We start from the raw sequence: 20318 nt of genomic DNA, 5'->3' as shown, positions 1-20318 counted from the left end.
CCCCGGTCTTCCTTAATGGATCGGCTACCAGGCAAGCTAACGTTAGGTAGCAGGCTTTGACAGGAATAGAGAGTGTGAAGCTGTGATTGGTCAAGTTTGAGGAATGTCATGCCAAAGCCCGCCTCTTTCCTGGAATACTAGAATATGATTGGATTCCAGCGAGACAGAAGGAAAACTGGGCAGGGCAGATTTCACAGCTGATATTTCTAGCTAACCTGTTATGACAGAGCCATTTTCAGTAGAATTGCGTTGTTACACTAAATAATTGTTTTATTAAAAGACAAAGCCATTGCTTTTTATTAATAGGCGTTTTTAGAAGGGTAAAACCCAAAAGAGAGCTGACTTGGAAATGAATATGCGAACTACAATACCCACAATTCAGCAGCCAAGAAACAGTTCAAACGTCAAAGTCACAACAAGGAAGTGGAATCTCACAGTGCCTGCATTTCTTGCTCTAATCTGCTTAGAAAGATAGACAGCAGGGTTTGTAAAAGCGCGTGCCTGAAGATTAGCCTGTTCTCGTAGCGTTTCGTATAGCAAAGACTTTCTTTATCGGGCTCATTGGAGATTCATTTGATCATCTACCAGGCTAGAAAGCAAGCTAAACCAGACACCCTAATAACAGTTGGGTGGGTGGTATGGTAGTAGATAGCTTAAAACTCTGCTCTTCCATTCATTCAAGAGAGAGACATCGTAACACCTGCTTTTATGTTTGGATTTGAAAGACGCAGGTGGAAAAACAGGTAAGACTCCTTGCTTAAAGACGTGACCACCTCTTCACTTCTTCTACTAACTTTTAAGAAAACAAAAACGCGTTGAAGGTATGCCTGCTAGTCTATTGGCAGATTGGCTACCATATACCATACATAAAGTGTTGACTTCTGCACATTGGCCAATGACATATGGTCACAGAAGGATTATGTCTGCTCGTGAGCACTCTCCATGTGCCCTCTACTTTAGCCTATCAGTCTGTATTATACTGTAGCTTCCCACTGAACAACCGTGTATGTGTTTGAGTAATTTTCTCTCTTGCTCTCTCTTCCCATTACACACCTTTTCTCTCCTTCCCCTTTCTTCCTCCCTCCATCTCCACCCCCCTTCTGCAGACTCTGGCTGGTCCTGACCACAGCCATTATCGCTCACAATGAGGATGATCACCTTCTTCCTGGTCGGACTGGCGGTGCACGTGGTCTTCTTCATCTCCATCTTTGACATCTACTTCACCTCTCCCCTGGTCCACGGCATGACGCCCCAGGCCATGCCGCTGGCCCCCCCTGCCTCCAGACTGGTGCTACTGGTGGCCGACGGCCTCAGGGCAGACAGCCTCTACACCCTCCACCCTAACGGCTCCTCCAGGGCCCCATACCTGAGGTTGGAATTACTGATGCAGAGGAGTGGGCTTTGATGTGGGATATGTGGGTGGGTGTGTGTGTGTGTGTGGTGATTAATCTGTCATTTCTGAGTAATTGCTGTGTTACATCTTAAAATCTGTGTGTGTGTGTCTCAATATCAGGAGTGTGATGGAGGAGAGGGGTACCTGGGGTGTGTCACACACACGCGTGCCCACCGAGTCGCGGCCCGGCCATGTTGCTCTCATCGCCGGATTCTATGAGGATGTTAGTGCCATTGCTAAAGGTAGGTGTTTGTGTGTGTGTGTGTGTGTGTGTGTGTGTGTGTGTGTTGATGAGTCTATGACAGAAAAGGCTAAGTGAATCTACAAAAGGTTAATGTGAATATGTATGTGTGTCAGTGTTTCTTTGACTGCAAGTCCCTTGACCTTTGTGTGTGTGTGTGTGTCTGTGTGTGTGTGTGTGTGTGTGTGTGTGTGTGTGTGTGTTCAGGCTGGAAGGAGAACCCTGTGGAGTTTGACTCAGTGTTCAATGAGAGCAGACACACCTGGTGCTGGGGCAGCCCTGATATTCTGCCCATGTTTGCCAAAGGTATACACAAACACAGACACACACACACACACACACACACACACACACACATACACACACACACGTATGCACACTCAAACACAGAGGAATCATTCCTGCTTGTATGGTTGAGCTTATTTCGACCAACTTGCACTATTCATCCCTCTAACCTTTTCTACACACGCACACACACACACAGACACACACACAAACACACACACACACACACCAACAATGTAAACAGACACACTAATCAATATAAACATAACTGGTAGACTATATTATACATCTGAGATCCAACTGAGTTAGTAACATGTTTATGTAACACGAGTTTAGTAACACAGCTATCTTTTTTATCATATTACTTTATCCTTATTTCATACTGCTGCTTAGATATTTGAATTATTTTAGAAACTATTTATTTTTAAAGCTCATTTACTCCTGTCTGTCTTGCAGGTGCCAGTGGGGACCATGTGTACACCCACACCTACCCAGCAGAGGAGGAGGACTTTGCCTCCACAGACGCCTCCAGGCTGGACAGCTGGGTGTTCGCTCAAGCCAAAGTATGTTAGTGGAAGAACTGATGATGATGATGATGATGATTTGACAAAGAACACATACTAAACTTACTGAGGTTTTGGGTTAATGTAGCACCAGTCTCCCTTGGTTCTATCAGTGAGGTTTTTGCACATGTATTTCTTGAATGAGTTCAACTGTGTTCCTTTTCCCCCTGTTCCAGTCTTTCTTCCAGTCGGCAAAGTCTAACTCCAGTCTGAAGGAAAGTCTCCACGAGGATCAGAATGTCTTCTTCCTCCATCTGCTGGGCATCGACACTAACGGACATGCTCACAGACCCATGTCACAGTGAGTGGGAGACCCCACACATCTAATGCTATCCAAATATATGTACTACATGATATTATGGTTCTCTCTGATTTATGTTGTTTTGCCATGGACAATACATTTGATTGCATTGTATAATTCTTCAGAATAATGTACAATCTTGCCCCAAGTTAAAATGAAATTCACTGACTTATAGATTATAACTTTTGACTATAACTTGCTATCTGCAGAGAACTTTAATATAGAACATAGCTTTCTCTCGTTTGTTTTTTGTGTTTTGTCCAGAGAGTACCTGGACAATATCGGTCTAGTAGATTCTGGTGTAGCTGAGCTGGTGTCAATGTTAGAGGAATTCTTCGGTCATGATGGCAGAACAGCGTATGTGTTCACAGCTGATCATGGCATGACCAACTGGGGTAAGACTGTGTATATGTGTGTGTGTGTGTGTGTGTGTGTCTTCTAGATAAAATACAGAACATTATTTGTTCATCCATGTGTTTACACATATATGAATTCACCAGGGGCTTTTTTAATCATCTTTTTGAATGTTGTGTGTGTGCATCTGTGTGGATGTTTGCCTATTTCTCGTGTGTGTGTGTGTTCTGTGTGTCTCCAGGTTCCCACGGTGCAGGCCATCCCTCTGAGACTCTCACCCCTTTAGTGGTGTGGGGAGCCGGGGTTCATAATGCTCAGAGAGTCACTGACCCCCAACCCTACAGCGATGGATACCTACAAGGTACTAAGCTCATATGCTGTAACCACTGCTCTTCACTTAAATCCCTTGCAAGCAGGTTTTTTAGCTTTTTCAGCCTGGGACCCAGGTTCAAATAAATCGTAATTGAATTGCACTGCATGTTTTGACTCGTAGACCCACTAAAGACATTTACATTTACCTAATTCAAAACATACAAATTGTCTTTTTGACTTTTATATGCTTATTTGTTTGTATGTTTGTTCTTTATCTCCGTCATTTCTCTCAGATTGGAAACTGGAACACCTCCACAGGGTTGACGTCAATCAGGTGAGACCCACAACCTGGTGCTTTCTGATGATGTCTAAGCCAACAATTGGTGCCACTGTATTTAATGTTTGTTGTTCTACAGCTTTTATACACTATAAAGTAAAAGACTGTTCTTTTTTATGTTTTTTGCACTCTACAGGCTGACATTGCTCCCCTCATGGCTTCTCTAATTGGAGTTCCCATTCCTCTCAACTCTGTTGTAAGTGCAGCCTCAACAAAAGACAAAGGAAATATTTCTGTCAGTTTCTTCGTATAAACTATTGATTAATAGAAGCGTTTAGCATATTTCCAGAGTTATTAAAAATTGATTTTTCAAGTACAGTCCAACTCTCCAATGGCTGAAAATCAGTAAAATGTGAAATAAAAATGTGTTCACACATGTTCACTATACTTTGCTTTGTGTGTATTATACAGTGTTTGTGAGTTTTTGATCCTGTGTGTGTGTGTGTGTGTGTGTGTGTGTGTGTGTGTGTGTGTGTGTGTCTCTTCAGGGTGTGTTACCTCTTCTATACCTCAACAACAGTGAGCAGTTCAAGGCAGAGAGCATGTACACTAATGCTATTCAGATACTGGAACAGTTCAAGGTACAGCAGTATGTAGCTATGTTATTATTGACATATTGACCATTAGTACAGAAGCCAGTAAAACAATTATAAATCACTGGAAAACTTTTAATTATTAATGTCAAATGTGATTAATATGTAATTATTTGTAGTAATAGTTCTGTTACTTGTTAGCAGTTGAATTTATGCAAATTTATTGATATGAATAGCTATCTAGTATGTATTGTGGTATATATGAATATTTGAATGTTAAAAATCCTAGCTTTGAAACAGCATGCCATTTTTTAAAAGTTTTAAACTGTATTAAACCTAGAGCTGCACATATTGTGTAATAATGCATTATTCAATTATAGAAAACTATGCTGAGTGAACTATCTATGTTTTTCAGGTAAAAATGACCCAGAAAAAAGAGACAACCTTATCCTTTCTCTTCACTCCATACCAGTAAGTACAAACTAACTTGTGAGATTTACTTTTCATCACTGTTTCTATGTAGTTTTGAGAAAATATATTTATAAAAGGACTGTGGCATGCTTAACTTGTGCTTAACTTCATGTTCAAAATGTGCAAGGATAGGATATACAGTATGTTTTAATAAGAATATGAACCAGGCAGTGTAACAATAAACTAAGCACACCTCAACTAATCATCATATTTGAAATCACATTTAAATGTAATTTTATGTACTTAAGATCTATTGTGACCGTTTTTGTTGTCTGTCTCTTTTGCTTTGCCTTTCTGTTTTCCCAGACTACTGACTGAGTCGAAGCAAGCAGAATTCATCCGCCAGGCCAGAATACTGATTCAGCTGGAGAAGTATGAGGATGCTGTGAGTATCTGGGACAGTTTTTGAACATAATGTGGCAGAGACTCAGATATACCAGGGTTTATTGATTATATTCGGGCGGCCCGCCTGGGTAAATTAAGAGCCGTCCAAGTAATTTTTTGTTTTAGATTTATTTCAGGTACTTTAATCCACTAAGCTGGTGTTCAAACCTGCTGTTTCTCATCAATGTAGTTTATAAAACACAAAGATTTAATGCTGTCATATGACGTGCATAGTATTGGATGGACTTGATGTTGAGAATGTAACCTATTTGTAATGTGCTGCATGTTAAATTTGCTGTTCAAAACCAGCAATAATCAAACTGGACTGCAATAGTCAGCTAAGGCAGTAGCACTGCCTCCAAAGTAACCTGATGAACTGTGGGAAATCCTGTCTAGACTAGCAGTGCTGACAGTGATCATTTTCCTCCCAAGCTTCTTTTTTGTTTCCTTACCACACCTTTCTTTTTCTTTCTCTTCTTTCTTTCTCTTTGTTTTTGCTGTCCTAACTCTGCTTATTTGCCAATGCCAAACTTAAACTCATCCTATTCTCTCTTATTCCCTTGCTTTCACTTATCTGGCTGAAAGTGGAAGACAGATTAATATGCAGTCTCATAATCTTATTCAGAAATATGTGTGTTTTAAAACAACCCTACTGCCTGTACTCAAAAATAACATTTTCTAAAAACAGACATGACCATGAAACAAGACAAGTGAGAAGGGGTCATGTTACAATTCCTCAACCTAGAACCAATGCAATGAAAAAAACTTATGTATAGAGCCATCTCTCATTGGAATAGTTTGCCATACTTAATTACTCAAGCAACAAGTAAAGACAGTTTTAAAAAAACAACTAAAGAGGTTATTCTTGGGTACAGGCAAATAATAAGGCAAATAATAATAATATATAAAAAAACAACAACAACTTTGGTCTTGTTAAATTTGTCAAGTTTGTTAAATTGGTAGCTCAAGGTATTTGGTAAACATAGTCATAGATACTGCTTGTTATGTAGTATGTGTGCATGTGTGTGTGTATGTGTGTATGTGTATATAAGTGTGTGTGTATGAATATATATATGTATACATATAGAGAGAGATGTAGCCTATAGACAGAGAGTTTTACATGGTTACATGGGGTGGGGTGGGGTGGGATGGGGTGGACCAGATTATTGCTGTAATTGTATTAATGTATGCATGTATGTGAAAGCATGTGTATACATTTATGTTCTTAACGTGGACCCCAGGAAGAGTAGCTGTTACCTTGGTAACAACTAATGGGGATCCAAATAAACAATAAACAATCTCCCATCATTATTTTTCTCTTCTTCGCTTTCCATCTTCCTTCTTCCCTTTTCCCCTCTTCCGTCTCTGCTCAGATCTCTCTGTGTAGGTCTCTGATATCCCATGCCCTGGAAGGCCTGGTCTATTATCACACCTATGACAGGTTCTTCCTGGGTTGCAGTGTGGTGCTGGGATTTGTGGGCTGGACCTCATATGTCGCCCTACTGATACTGAAGACCCACGCCAGCCTCAGGAGACCGCCCAGTCACACCAATCAGGTCAGGACACACACGCTTTATCACACACAGATCATTATTTTCCCTATTTTCTGTGATGCGAACTTGGAAATCTTTGATTTTCATTTCAAAGTTACACACCACATAAAACCGCCACCCTTTCCTCTCAAAATGCGTTTTGCCAAAAGAAGATTATGAAAACATGAACTTCTTGCTAAGTTACATTTTGCGGCAACATTTGTGTGTGTGTGTGTGTGTGTGTGTGTGTGTGTGTGTGTGTGTGTGTCTATGTTTCAGATTCCTGGCCATACCCTGGTGAGGGTGTGTGTGTGTGTGACAGTGGCGATCACAGTGTTCTTGCTTATCCAAAGGAGTCCTGTTACCTACTACATTTACTGTCTTCTGCCTGTCCCTGTATGGTACTCTGTCCTCAAAGAGTAAGTATCGTCACACACACACACACACACACACACACACACACACACACACACACACACACACATACAGACACACACATATGCAAATGCGAATGCAAAATATATTAATACATGCAATACATAATACGTGCACACACATACAGTACATACAAATATATAACACAAATATAGTTCCTGCGCAGTAATCTGTCTTCAGAGAGTGGAACAGCAGACACAAACACACACACACACACACACACAGGATGCCAGTGAATATCACCACACATCAGTGGAGATCACAACATTCAGTGGATATAGCCCTGTTTCAACAGATCTAATTAATCCCATACACTCCAGCTTTATTTCGGTGTTAATTAGATCCTTTGAAGTGGTGTTGTATCCATTCACGTCTCTCCTTTCTATTCTATTATGTTGTGTTGATGAAAGGATGGTCCTCCTCGCCAGTTTCTCATTTTTTTTCATTAGCAGCAAAGAATAACCTCATTAATGTTCCATTCTAGGTCTGGAACTCTAACAGATGTGATTCGTTCTGCTCCCTCTCTGCCGCTATGCAAATGTTTTGGCTATTTTGTGCTGGTAATGTTTGGGATTGAGCTACTGGTAAGTATCTTTTAATCGGTAATGTCTTCTAATGTAAAGTTAGATGCATGTTTCTGCCTCAATACATTCATACAAGGCACTCATATGCCTAAAGCTTAACTCCACACATTCACTGAAAACTGTTCAGAATTTCTAGGGCTTATCCATTAACAATGTACTCGTATACCTGAGGCAGATTTCCCTAAATTCACTGAACATGTCTTTATAAAGGAACTTTATAAAAGGCTGTTTCTCTGTACTGTGCATGTTTGTCTTTGCTGCCCCCAGGTGGTGAGCTTCTTCCATCGCGCCATGCTGACTGTGGGCCTGGCCGCTCTCTCTCTCTGGCCCATCCTGTCTGGACTCTATGGCAAGGCCAAGGTAAAGTAATCACACATCATGGCTCCTACAGTCAGAGAAAACCAGGAAAAGTCATGGGATTTGAATATTGTGATTTCCCTGGCCTGGAAAGGTTATGGAAGATCACCAGTGTCCAGGAAATTAAGGCATTGTCATGGAAATATGTTCACCGTCTTTTCTCCACTCGTCAAGTTTCTAATATTGAGTTTGGCTGCTGGTAGATGAAGTTAACTATGAAGGAAAAGTAAACTCGGTAACAAAATTTACTGATCACATAATTGTCAAGTGACAGATTATAGATAGACATGGAGTAGATTTTTCTCTTTCTTTCTTTGTTTCTTTGTTCTTTCTTTCTTTCTTTCTTTCTTTCTTTCTTTCTTTCTTTCTTTCTTTCTTTCTTTCTTTCTCCAGAAATAAAACTGAGAATAGGTGATAAATTCTGAATTCATTCCACTTGTTTCTAATGGAGTTTCAGTTGTTTCAGGAATTTTGTTCAATGTCAGTATCTGGAAAACAAGGCAGAATATGGCGGAACGCTCCATTAGTATCAAGAAAATGACAACTGATTCAAGAAAATTGTTGATATAAGTAGGGCTGCAACTAACGATTATTTTCATTGTCGATTAATCTGTCGATTATTTTCCCGATTAATCGATTAGTTGTTTGGTCTATAAAATGTCAGAAAATGGTGAAAAATGTGGATCAGTGTTTCCCAAAGCCCAAGATGACGTCCTCAAATGTCTTATTTTGTCTACAACCCAAAGATATTCAGTTTACTGTCATAGAGGAGTAAAGAAACCAGAAAATATTCACATTTAAGAAGCTGGAATCAGAGAATTTTGACTTATTTTTCTTAAAAAATTACTCAAACCGACTAATCGATTATCAAAATAGTTGGCGATTAATTTAATAGTTGACAACTAATCGATTAATCGATTAATCGTTGCAGCTCTAGATATAAGCTGTTTTGCATCGGAAACAAGTGAAATTTTCTCACCCCACTGGCAGATCTTTAGTCCCTCGACAGCAGGGGCTCTATGGATGGTATTATTAATAGCTCTTACTGTTGTATTGGTGTCCTTTGCATTTATTATCAGTCTACTTCGCTCAGCTGAATGCCTAATTTGTTATATTATAAATACAAATACAGTCATAATTTGCTGAACTCATTCTCTCTGTCCCTGTGCAGTTCCATTCAGTGAGCTGGTTGCTAGGCTGTCTGTGTTTGGCTTCTTTCCCCCTGATGCCTGTCGTCGGTAGAGAGCCTAACATACACTTGGTGTGAGTGTCCCCCGAAAGATGTTCCTCTGTTTGCCTACATTTATCATAATTTTTACCATGGTCTAGTTGCCACGGACAAAATCAGGAGCCAGATTCAGCTCAGTCAGTCACAGTGAGACACTTCACTCCTCTGTACCTGGGAGATATCAAACTTAAAGCGGGTAAAAGCTCACTCCTCCACCCTCTTTTTGTATGAAAATGAAGGGTTAGTGTTAGGGTTGGGTATTTGAGTGTCAAACAATGGGAGAACTGTGCATTAGTTTGCATGGAATGCATTAGTTTGCATGAAATGGTGCGACAGAGCGATGTATGTGTATATACAATATATATATATATATATATATATATATATATCTTTTTTCCCCCTTTAAAAAAACAGAAAGTGGGCAGTCCACTCACCTTTTCATATATTTTATTTCCATAAAGTTGGAAAGCAGAGAGGGAGACGGAGTAAGTGAGATAAAGTTTTGTTGGGATTAGCAGGGGTATGAGAGCCATAAACTTAAACACACAACCAGTCTAGCGTTTTATAATAACTCACATTGTTGTATAACCAGTGCTTCTGTTTATGCAATATTAATATGCAATATTCTTATTATTCTTAATATTGCTAATGGTTAGGTGCTAATGTTAACTAGCAAGCCAAACAGGGAGGCATAGAGTTGAGATCACATTCAAATAAACAGTCAGTTAATTAGGGCTATATAATGCTGTGGGACTGTACAGAATCAACATTTGCTTGTTTTATTTGTCCAAGTAATTTTTGGATAATAACTGTCATGATAATTGTGTGTTCAGTACCGGTGCAGGTGTGCTTACCCTGTTCACCTCAGCCTGCTACCTCCTGTCGTCACGACAACGGACACCGCTGCACCTTAGTGACAGACAGCAGTTCTTTTCCCAGGTAACTGTGTCATGTTGCGTTTGTGTGCCCACTCATATGTCAGTGTATGATCGTATGTGTATGTGTGTGTGTGTGTGTTCCCACATTTTCTGTACACTAAAATAATATTACTATGTGTCGACCTCAATAGATGTTCCATGTGGCAGTGTGTGCATACATACCAACCCTCACACACTCCAGTCTGCAGCAGAAACAGGGCCTGCCCCTCCTCAACCAGGTGATCAGCTGGACCACATTAGGTAGGGGTGTGTGTGTGTATCTCATAAAGAGCTTTAATATGTGTTTTAGAACAATTTTTTGCCCAAAATGTCACCTACTGTACACCCTTCCTGCTCCAAGCCCCGAAACATCTCTCCTATCTCTTGCCTTTCTTCAGGATCTTCAATGCTGGTTCCATTGTTGAGCTCTACTCGTCTTTTCCATCGGCTGCTCAGCATATTCCTCTCTCTCACAGCTACATACCTACTGCTCAGCACTGGGTAAGACATGACATCACACACACAATCCACAATGTCCCATATGGAGTTTTATCATTATGGCGAGGCCGCAAAATGATAATGTTGTGTGTTTGTGTGTGTTTTCTTCCACCCAGGTCAGAGGCCCTGTTCCCCCCTGTGCTGTCCTGGTTGATGTTTGCATGGATCAACATTGAGCAGGAAGCCATGCTGGCTCAGGGTGTCTCTGGCAGACAAGAGGTAGAGCTACTGTGGCTGTTTTACTAGACTTAGAAGAAGGTTCTTTTGTAGGTCTGTGTCACATTCAGAACAAATCTGCCCCATGCTATTTTGTCCACTCATGAGAGCTGGTATCGTGGTTCATTTTTTGTTGTTGACTTTACTAACCACGGAAACCTAATCGATTCATCTTCAAGTTGAAGGTCAAGTGTGTTTATTTGTCATATACAAAGCATACACAGGGTAAACAGTGCAGTGAAATGCTTGAATGCTGGTCCTCTCCGTATAAAAAGAATAGGAACATATAATTAATTCAAATAAGAATCCAACATTTGTTGTGCACGTTACGGCTAGTACAGTGACATAACATACTCTAAAGTGTTTGAGTGGCCATAGTAAACATTTGAGTTTCCACCGTAAACATGTCTTATTTTAAACTGGGACATGGAAATCCATACTCATCTGATAATATAATCTGTGGTGTAGATTTACATAAAGATTTACATAACGTGTAACAATAATATTAACGTGTGTGTGTGTGTGTGTGTGTGTGTGTGTGCCTGTGGGTGTACTTGCATTTGTATATGCACACTTGTGTGTGTTTGTGTTTCTAGCTTTCCGCTGTTGACTTCTCTGAGAACATTGACATCACCAAGATCCGACAGCTGAAGTTGGATGACATCAGGAGATCGTATTTTTTTGTATCCTTGTTGTAGTTGAATCAGCAGCATTACCCAGCTGTCACCTAAGAAGGCTAAAAGAGAACTAAAGGTGTATTTGGCCTAGCTCTAGGTAGGGGGCAGTAGATAAGAGTCTGAAAGTGTTTGAGATAAAATGAGATCAGATATATGTTAAGATAAAATTACAAATGATGAAGTGATTATTTGAATGTCAAGCAATACTGTACATATGAATCATAGGTGGGCCAGATTTAGACTGCATTTGTCTGATCTGATTCTAACATTGGATTGGCTCCCCTTGACTCCTCTTCTTCAGGTGTTCTTTATAATCACAGCTTTCTTCGGCACAGGGAACATAGCTTCCATTAACAGGTTTGTATGTGTATGTATGCGTGTTTCTCTATGTGCATGTAGTGTGTGGGTGTGTGTGTGTGTGGTGAAGAAGCCTGTGATCTCTGTAAATACAATAAGTGAAAATGCTCACTCCTATTAAAATATTAGTACTATTTATTTAGCCTGGTTGAATTACTGACCTAATGTTAGACATAATGGGTAGCTAAGTTTAGCATACTTTGCCTTAGTCATTCTTTACTCAATCTACAATAAAATGTATATATTTTCATAGTTTTCTGTCTATTGTACTGTATGTCTTGTGCTGTCACTTTACACTATATGTGAAGTTGTTTACATTATACAATGTATGTGTCAGTATGTGTCAGTGTCAGTATGCACTGTGAAACTTAAAGTTGTCAGTATAGCTCAGCACCAGTGTCACCAAGACAGATTCTTGTACGTTTATTTACTTGGTGTTTAAAGTGATTCACATTCTGCTGATTTTCCTCTCTACTTGTGGTCACTCTCTCCTCTTTTCTCTCCCTCTGTCCAGTTTTGACCCGGCGTCGGTCTACTGCTTCCTCACTGTCTTCAACCCCTTCATCATGGGAGGGCTGATGATGTGGAAGGTATTTTAACACCCACACACATTTTCTACTTTACATGAGTATGTGGATCTGTACAGTCCCCCACCCCCTCACCGCTTAAAAAATAGGTTTCTGAGGAAGTGAAGTTGTGTTGCAGATTAACCATCTTAATATATTTGGCTATTAAACAGACCATAAATATAACCATCAGATATGATATTATGCTTCTCTGGTGCTATATTTACTCTGCAGCCATGACGTTTCACTTTGCTGGCCCTTTTTAGTGACCTATTTAGTGTGAATTCCCTGCATTCCTCATTCTCCTATTTATCTCTATACTAGTCATTACTTGTTAGCAGCGGTATTCTCAAAGAAGACTCTGCAACAAGGCACTTAACACTTAACATTTCCCTTAACATAACACTTAAGATTTCTCTGGATTTCTTCATGAAATCTTAAATGCCTCCTTTGTCCTTTCAGGTTATCATTCCATTTATAATAGTAATGTGTACGTTTGAGACCATCCAAGTCGCGACGCAGCTGTCATCAAGAAGGTAACTCCCTGCTGGAAACTTTAATCCAAAATGGTGATTTTGTCAGCTCAAGGTATTGGAGCCAATGCAACAAACCACCAAGTCCTGAACTCTTTACTCAGGGAGCACCTGCTGAATCAAACTTATTTTATGTAAGATCTTACTTCATGTTAATCAGTTAACGCACCTGCCACTCTTCTTGATCTTATCTGCTCTGGTGGTTGTCTGGCTGATGAAAGTCCAGTAAATGTAAACCGCCACTCGTAATCTTGATATCTGTCAGATCTGTGATTGCCTTGCAGAAGAAAGCAAATCGAAATGCATTTGTTATCTGGTTTCAGCTTGTCGCACTTAGATTTGAAATAACCTTTTTCTTTTTAGACTTGGATCTTAATTTGTTTCAAGCTTGGTTTAAACATGAATCCTAATTCACGAGTGAGGTCAAATGAATGTAAATGATCAAACATCAGAATGGTTCTTGTTTTCTGTCTCTGGTTCAGTGTGTTGCTTATACAGTAATGCTTTCCTTTTTTCCTCTGTGTCTCTCCTCTATTTTTTAGTTTGTTCCTCATCGTCCTGGTCATCTCTGACTTGATGGCTCTGGTAAGGCATATTGGACAGTTTCTGCACTTTATTGGGGAAATTAAATTTGTGTTGATTGGCAGCTCAGTGTTCTTTCCTCTCTCTCCTTTTGTTACCTCTCTTAGCACTTTTTCTTCCTGGTCCAGGACTATGGGAGTTGGCTGGACATTGGCACCAGGTAAGTTAACAGTGTAATACAGTATGTCTCATGATTAATCAATAATCTGACTCGACTACAACACACACACACACACACACACACACACCCTGCCTCCTTTCCTTGTCGTCTTTCCTGAAGGGTTAGCCACTATGTAATGATGATGATTTCTGTGATACACACACACACACACACACACACACACACACACACACCGTTGAACCTGTTTCTGTCTCTTGCAGTATCAGCCACTATGTGATAGTGATGTCTATGACCATCTTCCTGATGTTGCTGAGTGTGGTCACACACATTCTCACCTCACGCCGACTTATCCTGTGGAGGAGACGCAAGATGCACTTCCCCTGAATTGGCGTGTGTGTGTTTTTGTGTGTGTGTGTGTGTGTGTGTGTGTGTGTGTGTGTGTGTGTGTGTTCGTGTGCTCGCATGTATATGTTGAACAATTTAACGTTTAGTATTTATTTGACTGTTTAGATACCATTCATTTGGCATTTGCCTTATTTAAAAATAGTTTGCTTTTCTAAGATATGGGATTTAAACTATTTGTTTTTTAGGACACACTATATGTATATACTGTAAACACTAATACTGTAATTGTAGTTTTATACAAGTACATTGAGACTCTCTGAAATGTTTGTATTAACCGTTAATGAAATGACTACATATACTTGAATATGTGACTGTGAATTATTGCATAGCCGAGAGTGCTGACTTTATGATCCACCAAAGAAGAGCAACTTAAAGTATGTAATATATTTCCAGTATAGCTGCCTAAACCTTGTTAGTTTAGCCTTGTTCAGATGGAAAAGGGATGTGATTTTAATTCATTGTGACTGGGTATGTACTGCTGACACTGAAGAACTGAACATTATGGAATTAAATCGGGTGCCATTGTAGTCAGTGTGCTGTGTATTTGTATATCAGGGTGACAGTAGCCTTGGGTGGGGGAAGTGCATGAGAAACCCTCTCCCCTCCCTCTAAAATTCTTTACTCAACAAGGATCTGGATCAGCCACTGGGACATCACTATAGATTACAGTAAGCTACTGTTTGCTATAATTATTGGACAAACTTCAATCTACACTATTACAAAAGTACCATCACAAAATATTCCCCATGCATCATAGACATCAAAGACACCTTGTTTTGTGGTCAGGGCAATAACAAGGGGCTTTCCTCTCTACTTCTTAGTGCCAGTAATCATTGTGCCAGGAAATTGAGAAGCATAATGTATATTTATCATAATCTCCTCATTAAGAAATATTAAAATGATTCCTTTGATATTTTGTCCTGACTTAAAGATTTCAAATTTAAATAGCTGGAAAAGCAATGCTTTTCTTGCTCCCCATTATCTCCCTTGTTACTTTCGAACTGATTGCTTTCTGAATATGGCATAAAATGATGTTATGCCCATGAATTCTTAGATCAATTTTCTTCTTTCCAAAGCCTGTGCTGTCACCGTCACCCCTTCACCACAACACCAACATACTGTGTGCCTTATAAAACTCTTAGGGCCAGTTTCCCAGACAGGGTTTAGATTAAGCCATTAAGCCAGTAGGCCTTAATTCACATTGGTTAATTACGTCTTAAAAAGTGGCTTTCTGCAACACATCCTAACTTCAGATTAGTTACTTCTGGACTATGGAGTCCTTGATTAAATGAAACAAAATTTAAAGAGATAATCTGCCAGATTCTTGTTTGTCTTGATTTTGGTGACCTTTGCTGATGAGCGGTCATTCCTTTGATGTTTTGCACTCAATACTGGCCCCAACATGCTGTAATAATAAAGACACTCAATGTAGACTGTGGCTTCTTATATTTCTTCTATCTTCTTAAATTCATACATTCATACATTCTGAATAAACCACTGTTGTTATAAACATAAAACGCATCACTTCCTGTGGGGAAGTGAGGAAAGAGGAACCCTCATAGGTGTTTAGAACAGCAGATGTAAAAGCTTTCATGAACTGGCTCTAGGCTGAATCACCGCTGTATGGAATCAATCAGTGATAGAGAGGAGCAATTAACATTTGTCAGTCTGCATTAGGTTGAGAACACACAGCTCTGGACTGAGGATGCTCATAAAACCTTGAATGGACGTAGAAAAGCCCAGAAATGTGTGGAATTGCAGGAGAAACGGGATGGAAACTGTCTCACCTGACAAACAGCATTAATCTGAAGTTGGATGGAGATTTAATTTAATTATTATTTATTTCCAGAGTAGCACTGATCTTTGTTCTGAAAATCGTTTATATCTAGATTGAGCTAAATCTGTGACTATTTCAATCCACAACCCAGAAAGCAAATTATTGTTAATCCAGTTTAAAAGGACATTTTAGTCTGGGACTGGGGTTAATTCCCACCCGACCCTTAGTGTTAGCTGAGGTATTCACTGGGGAGATTCTCACATCTATCAATAGCTAGCACTGCCACATCCTCTCTCACTTCTCTTTTGAGTCAGTCACTCTGAGCACAGGTCACTGCCATTAAACTTTAAGGCTACTGACTTCTTGCTCTATGTCTCTACTTGTCCTTTTTGTAGAATAACAACCCAGTTGGTCAGGGGTGACAGTTTACCCCCTGGTTTGTTAAGGATCAGTGATGTAAAAGGTGGGTAAACTATGATCTCCAGCTGGCGACAAACTAGTTGATGTTAATTACTAGATATGATACATTTATATTAAAATAGTTTATGTTTATGTTTGCACAATATGGTGAGTAAAGTATTTCACAAATAAAGAGGTGGATAAACTGGGGTTAGTTGAATTTATCCTCAACCTCATCCTTGTTTGGGACTTGAATCGGCTCACAAGATAAGAGATCCACACATGACAGTAAAATCAACTTGTTAATAGTTTTAATAGTTATAAAAGAGCTTGGGGCATGTTTAATTTGGGTTCCATGCTGAGAACGTTTAAGAACCTGTAGGCCCTGGCCAATAAGGCAATGTATCTGCAAATACATTTCAGTGGGTTTCCTCTTACAGTGCAGATGGTGTTTTGCACAATAACCTTAATTCAAATTAGATGTAAAGCGGTTTTACTGTAATAGGTGTTTAGACTGTACAGTTTCCGTTTCATTACGTTATTATATCTGAAGGGTCTTAAACATCCTGTACTTGGGTTCTGGGATGCTTTAATTTACTGTCCAGCCTTCTGGAGGTGCTGTGGGATAAATGTATTGTGTCATCTGTGATGGTAGGTCCCCACTTGGTAACCCCAATGTACACACTCACTCACTCACTCACTCACTCACTCACTCACTCACAGCACATCATATTATGTGTATTGGTCTTTAATGATTAGACTTTAAGTGCATAATGTAGACCTGACATCAACAAAATAACTGGTGTGTGTCGAGCGATGACCAGAAGCAGGAAACCATGTGGTTATCACGCCAAGTGTGTGCAACCACCTCCTGTGTCTGACAGAGCATAAACACACACACACACATACACATACCTGTACACAAACACAGTATGCAAAATACCAAAATATACCATGGTATCAGACAACACACATACACACATGCAGGCTCATTTTCATAAACTCTACTTCGCGGACCAGAAAGCTGCCATACAAAAAGAAACACGCATTCACGCCTGCACACTCTCAATTGGTATGCATGGACGCAGAAACACACACACGCAAACACATTCTTGTTCGTACCCTCTCAAACAGAAACCTCATTCACACCTTCATCAACACACTGTGAGAACTTCACCATTCTTCTATTGTAGAAGTAGAAGATAGTGTGATGTAGCCTAGAGGATACACACTCTCAAAAACACACTTTTGTGGCTCATTTGCTCACGCAGAGACAATCAACGGCCCGTTCTTCTTTCACCAAAAGGTAAGTGTACCGGGATATTCTCTGCTTTTGACTGTTTATTAATGATGCCTTTCCATTGCAACATCGCTCATACTCATACTCAGTGATTAAACTCTGAAGAGCATCTAGGATCATTTCAAGACTTCACAATATTAAAATGCTGTAATAATTCAGCTTGGGTTGAATCAGGAAGGCACTCTGGATGGCGTGTGGCATTTTTAATCCCGTTATCCCGTTAAACTGATTATATGTGTGCTCTTATAACCAGTCAAAGATATGCGAGACAGCATTTAAGACTAACATTATATTACTGGTTAATGTCTTGATCTGGGTTGTGTGTGACGTTATGTGAGCAATCAGTTGTGAGGTATGTAATTATACTGTGTAATGTAGGCAAATTCCTGTCTAAGTGTAACACATAGGCGATATCAGATATCAGTTTTTGATCACATTGTCAAGTCATGTCTTTCTTTCTTTCTTTCTTCCTTTCTTTCACCATTTTTGTTTCAACCGCATCTTTAACCTTTCTTGATCTATTTCTCTATCATTATCATAACATCATATATCGAGGGCTTGGAGTCAAAGGGGCGTAAGTGCGTTATAGTAGATTTTACAGGAGAGCCAAAACAAATTTTGATCAAACTTGGATCAGCTGCCGTTAATTAGGATATGAATAGGATACTAAAAATGATGTGACCATGCTGCCATGCTCGCCCAAAATGTATGCCCCTTTGGCTCCAAGCCCTCGATATATCATATCATCTGCCCTTCCATCCCTTTTTGCTCACTTTGTCTTATTCCTGTGTATTCTCTCTCTCTCTCTCTCTCTCTCTCTCCTTCTCAATTTAAGATAGCTTAGCATGACCACGCTCCCTTCCAACATGACTCCAGCGACCCCAGGCCTCGAAGCGACCTCCATCGGCCAGAAGCCGGTTGATCCCGTTCAGTACCACGCGGTCCTCCTGTCCATCTACTCCGTGGTTCTGCTCAGCGGCACCATCGGCATCGGCCTGATGGCGCACATTCTCCAGTCCAGCATGAAATCCATCACCACCATCGCCGTGCTCAACCTCATCTTTACCCACTTCCTCTTCCTCCTCACCGTGCCCTTCAGGATTTACTACCACGCTAACAATCACTGGGGCCTGGGCCTTGGATTGTGTAAAATCGTCAGTGCCATGATCCACGTCCACATGTACATGTCTTTCATCTTCTACGTGATCATCCTCGTCACGCGCCTGATGACATTCTACCGCAAAGCCGAGCAGGTGGAGTTCTACCGCAAGATGCACGCGCTGGCTATCAGCGTGGCGGTGTGGATGGTGGTGGTCGTCACGGTCCCTTGCGTCCTCTTTTTCATCTACGGCAAACAGGATGAGAATGACAGGAGCTGGCACAACTACAATAGCAGCAGCACACACCAAACCCAAGTCACGCATTGTTTCCAGTTTGGCAGTCAAATAGAGAGCGCCAACGCTGCCAAGGTGTTCAACTACGCCATAAGCATAGTGATCATTGTGGTGGCCACCACGCTGACAGTCTTCCAAGCCAACGTCCTGCTGATTTTACACAGGGAGCACGGGCCGGGATGCACCTCGCAGCAGGAGTTCTGGGCTCAGCTGAAGAGCCTGTGCTTTGCCCTGGTCATGATGGTGTGCTTCGTTCCCTACCACATGTTCAGGCTGCACTACATAGGACACCTCAAGCTGCAGGCTGTCAATGAGGTGTTTCTGAGTCTGACCACTTTGACCTGTTTGGATATGCTCACCTTCGTAGGGAGGGGAGTGCGTCTATTTGTGTGAGAGAGGCAGAGACAGAAAAAAAGATAGAGAAGTTTGAAGTATGCGCTTTTGTTCCAGATCCAGAGGTCTTTTGAAGTACTACGAGATGGACCTTCTGATCATCTAAATTTTGGAACTTTGACATGTTTCAAAAGGATTGCTTTTATTTTGCTTTTAGTAAAACCATACATAATAGGTACAGGTTTGGGGAGAAGCTTTAACTGCTCTTTGCTTTTGACTTGAAATGAATGGATTCTTAAATACATGACTGCCATCTGCTGGTCTTTTTTTTTTTTTTATAAATACAACAGTTCTGGCTTGGAATGAATAATTGTGGACTATTTGTTCTCTCATTTAACATCAAACATGTGAAGCCATGTGCGAGAAATGTGAGGAGAAAATGAAAAATGATACAACTATAGTTCAGTGTATTTGCAAACACTTACCTTCTTTGTGTACATAGTTGAAGTGTTCTGGTCTACAGTCGAGAAGAGAAATAAATGTCTAAAATTGTTACTTTTTCACCATTATTTTGTGAAACATTACCTCAAACCCCTTGAATCTCTTACCTTCTGCCCTTGGTTAGTTGCTGTTGGAGGCCCCTACAGACACACACACACACACACACACACACACACACACACACACACCTGGTGATCCTTTTCCTTTTGGTTTTTATGGCACTGGGTTACTGTTTAACATCCCCACCCTACTTTGAGTTTGTTTAGTAAATCGATCTAATGACAGGGCTATGGCGGCGCCATCCAATGTGTCGCTCCATGAATTATAGGCCTCACAGCTCTCCTACCTTCCCTCTGAATGTTGTCGCAACACCTTCACCATTTTCCCGCTGCCAGTGTTGCCTAGACTAATGTCGCACTGAGGCCCGCTGAC

General features: G+C 40.5%; 2 protein-coding genes across 3 annotated transcripts; both read left to right on the top strand.

Annotated features, from left to right (window-relative positions):
• The first annotated feature begins 415 nt into the window (after window positions 1-415).
• Window positions 416-14936, top strand: pign (phosphatidylinositol glycan anchor biosynthesis, class N). The gene is made up of 29 exons (XM_071517087.1): window positions 416-743; window positions 1107-1371; window positions 1514-1635; window positions 1842-1940; window positions 2376-2482; window positions 2659-2783; window positions 3048-3178; window positions 3379-3498; window positions 3743-3783; window positions 3923-3982; window positions 4275-4367; window positions 4735-4790; window positions 5097-5175; window positions 6548-6730; window positions 6986-7125; window positions 7626-7725; window positions 7993-8085; window positions 9254-9345; window positions 10144-10249; window positions 10380-10488; window positions 10626-10728; window positions 10842-10944; window positions 11538-11624; window positions 11920-11975; window positions 12490-12565; window positions 13004-13077; window positions 13617-13659; window positions 13764-13816; window positions 14038-14936. The coding sequence occupies exons 2-29, from the start codon at window positions 1145-1147 to the stop codon at window positions 14159-14161; spliced, it is 2802 nt and encodes a 933-aa protein (XP_071373188.1). The 5' UTR covers window positions 416-743; window positions 1107-1144; the 3' UTR covers window positions 14162-14936.
• A 2557-nt stretch (window positions 14937-17493) lies between these two features.
• On the top strand, window positions 17494-19915 carry LOC139642325 (probable G-protein coupled receptor 141). Of its 2 annotated transcripts, none has more exons than XM_071517131.1 (2): window positions 17494-17664; window positions 18498-19915. In XM_071517131.1, exon 2 carries the CDS (start codon window positions 18504-18506, stop codon window positions 19443-19445), a length of 942 nt encoding a protein of 313 aa, XP_071373232.1. In that variant the 5' UTR covers window positions 17494-17664; window positions 18498-18503; the 3' UTR covers window positions 19446-19915. The 2 variants fall into 2 exon arrangements, with proteins under 2 accessions (XP_071373232.1, XP_071373224.1); XM_071517123.1 differs by having other exon boundaries at window positions 18494-19915.
• The last annotated feature ends 403 nt before the right edge of the window (window positions 19916-20318 follow it).

The sequence above is a fragment of the Centroberyx affinis genome, unplaced genomic scaffold (assembly GCF_046629955.1).
Source record: "Centroberyx affinis isolate AG114_WGS23_722 - 3 ecotype Tasmania unplaced genomic scaffold, CSIRO-AGI_Caff_v1 ptg000040l_1, whole genome shotgun sequence".
Classification (NCBI taxonomy): Eukaryota; Metazoa; Chordata; class Actinopteri; order Beryciformes; family Berycidae; genus Centroberyx; species Centroberyx affinis.
This window is presented reverse-complemented; position numbering and strand designations above follow the sequence as displayed.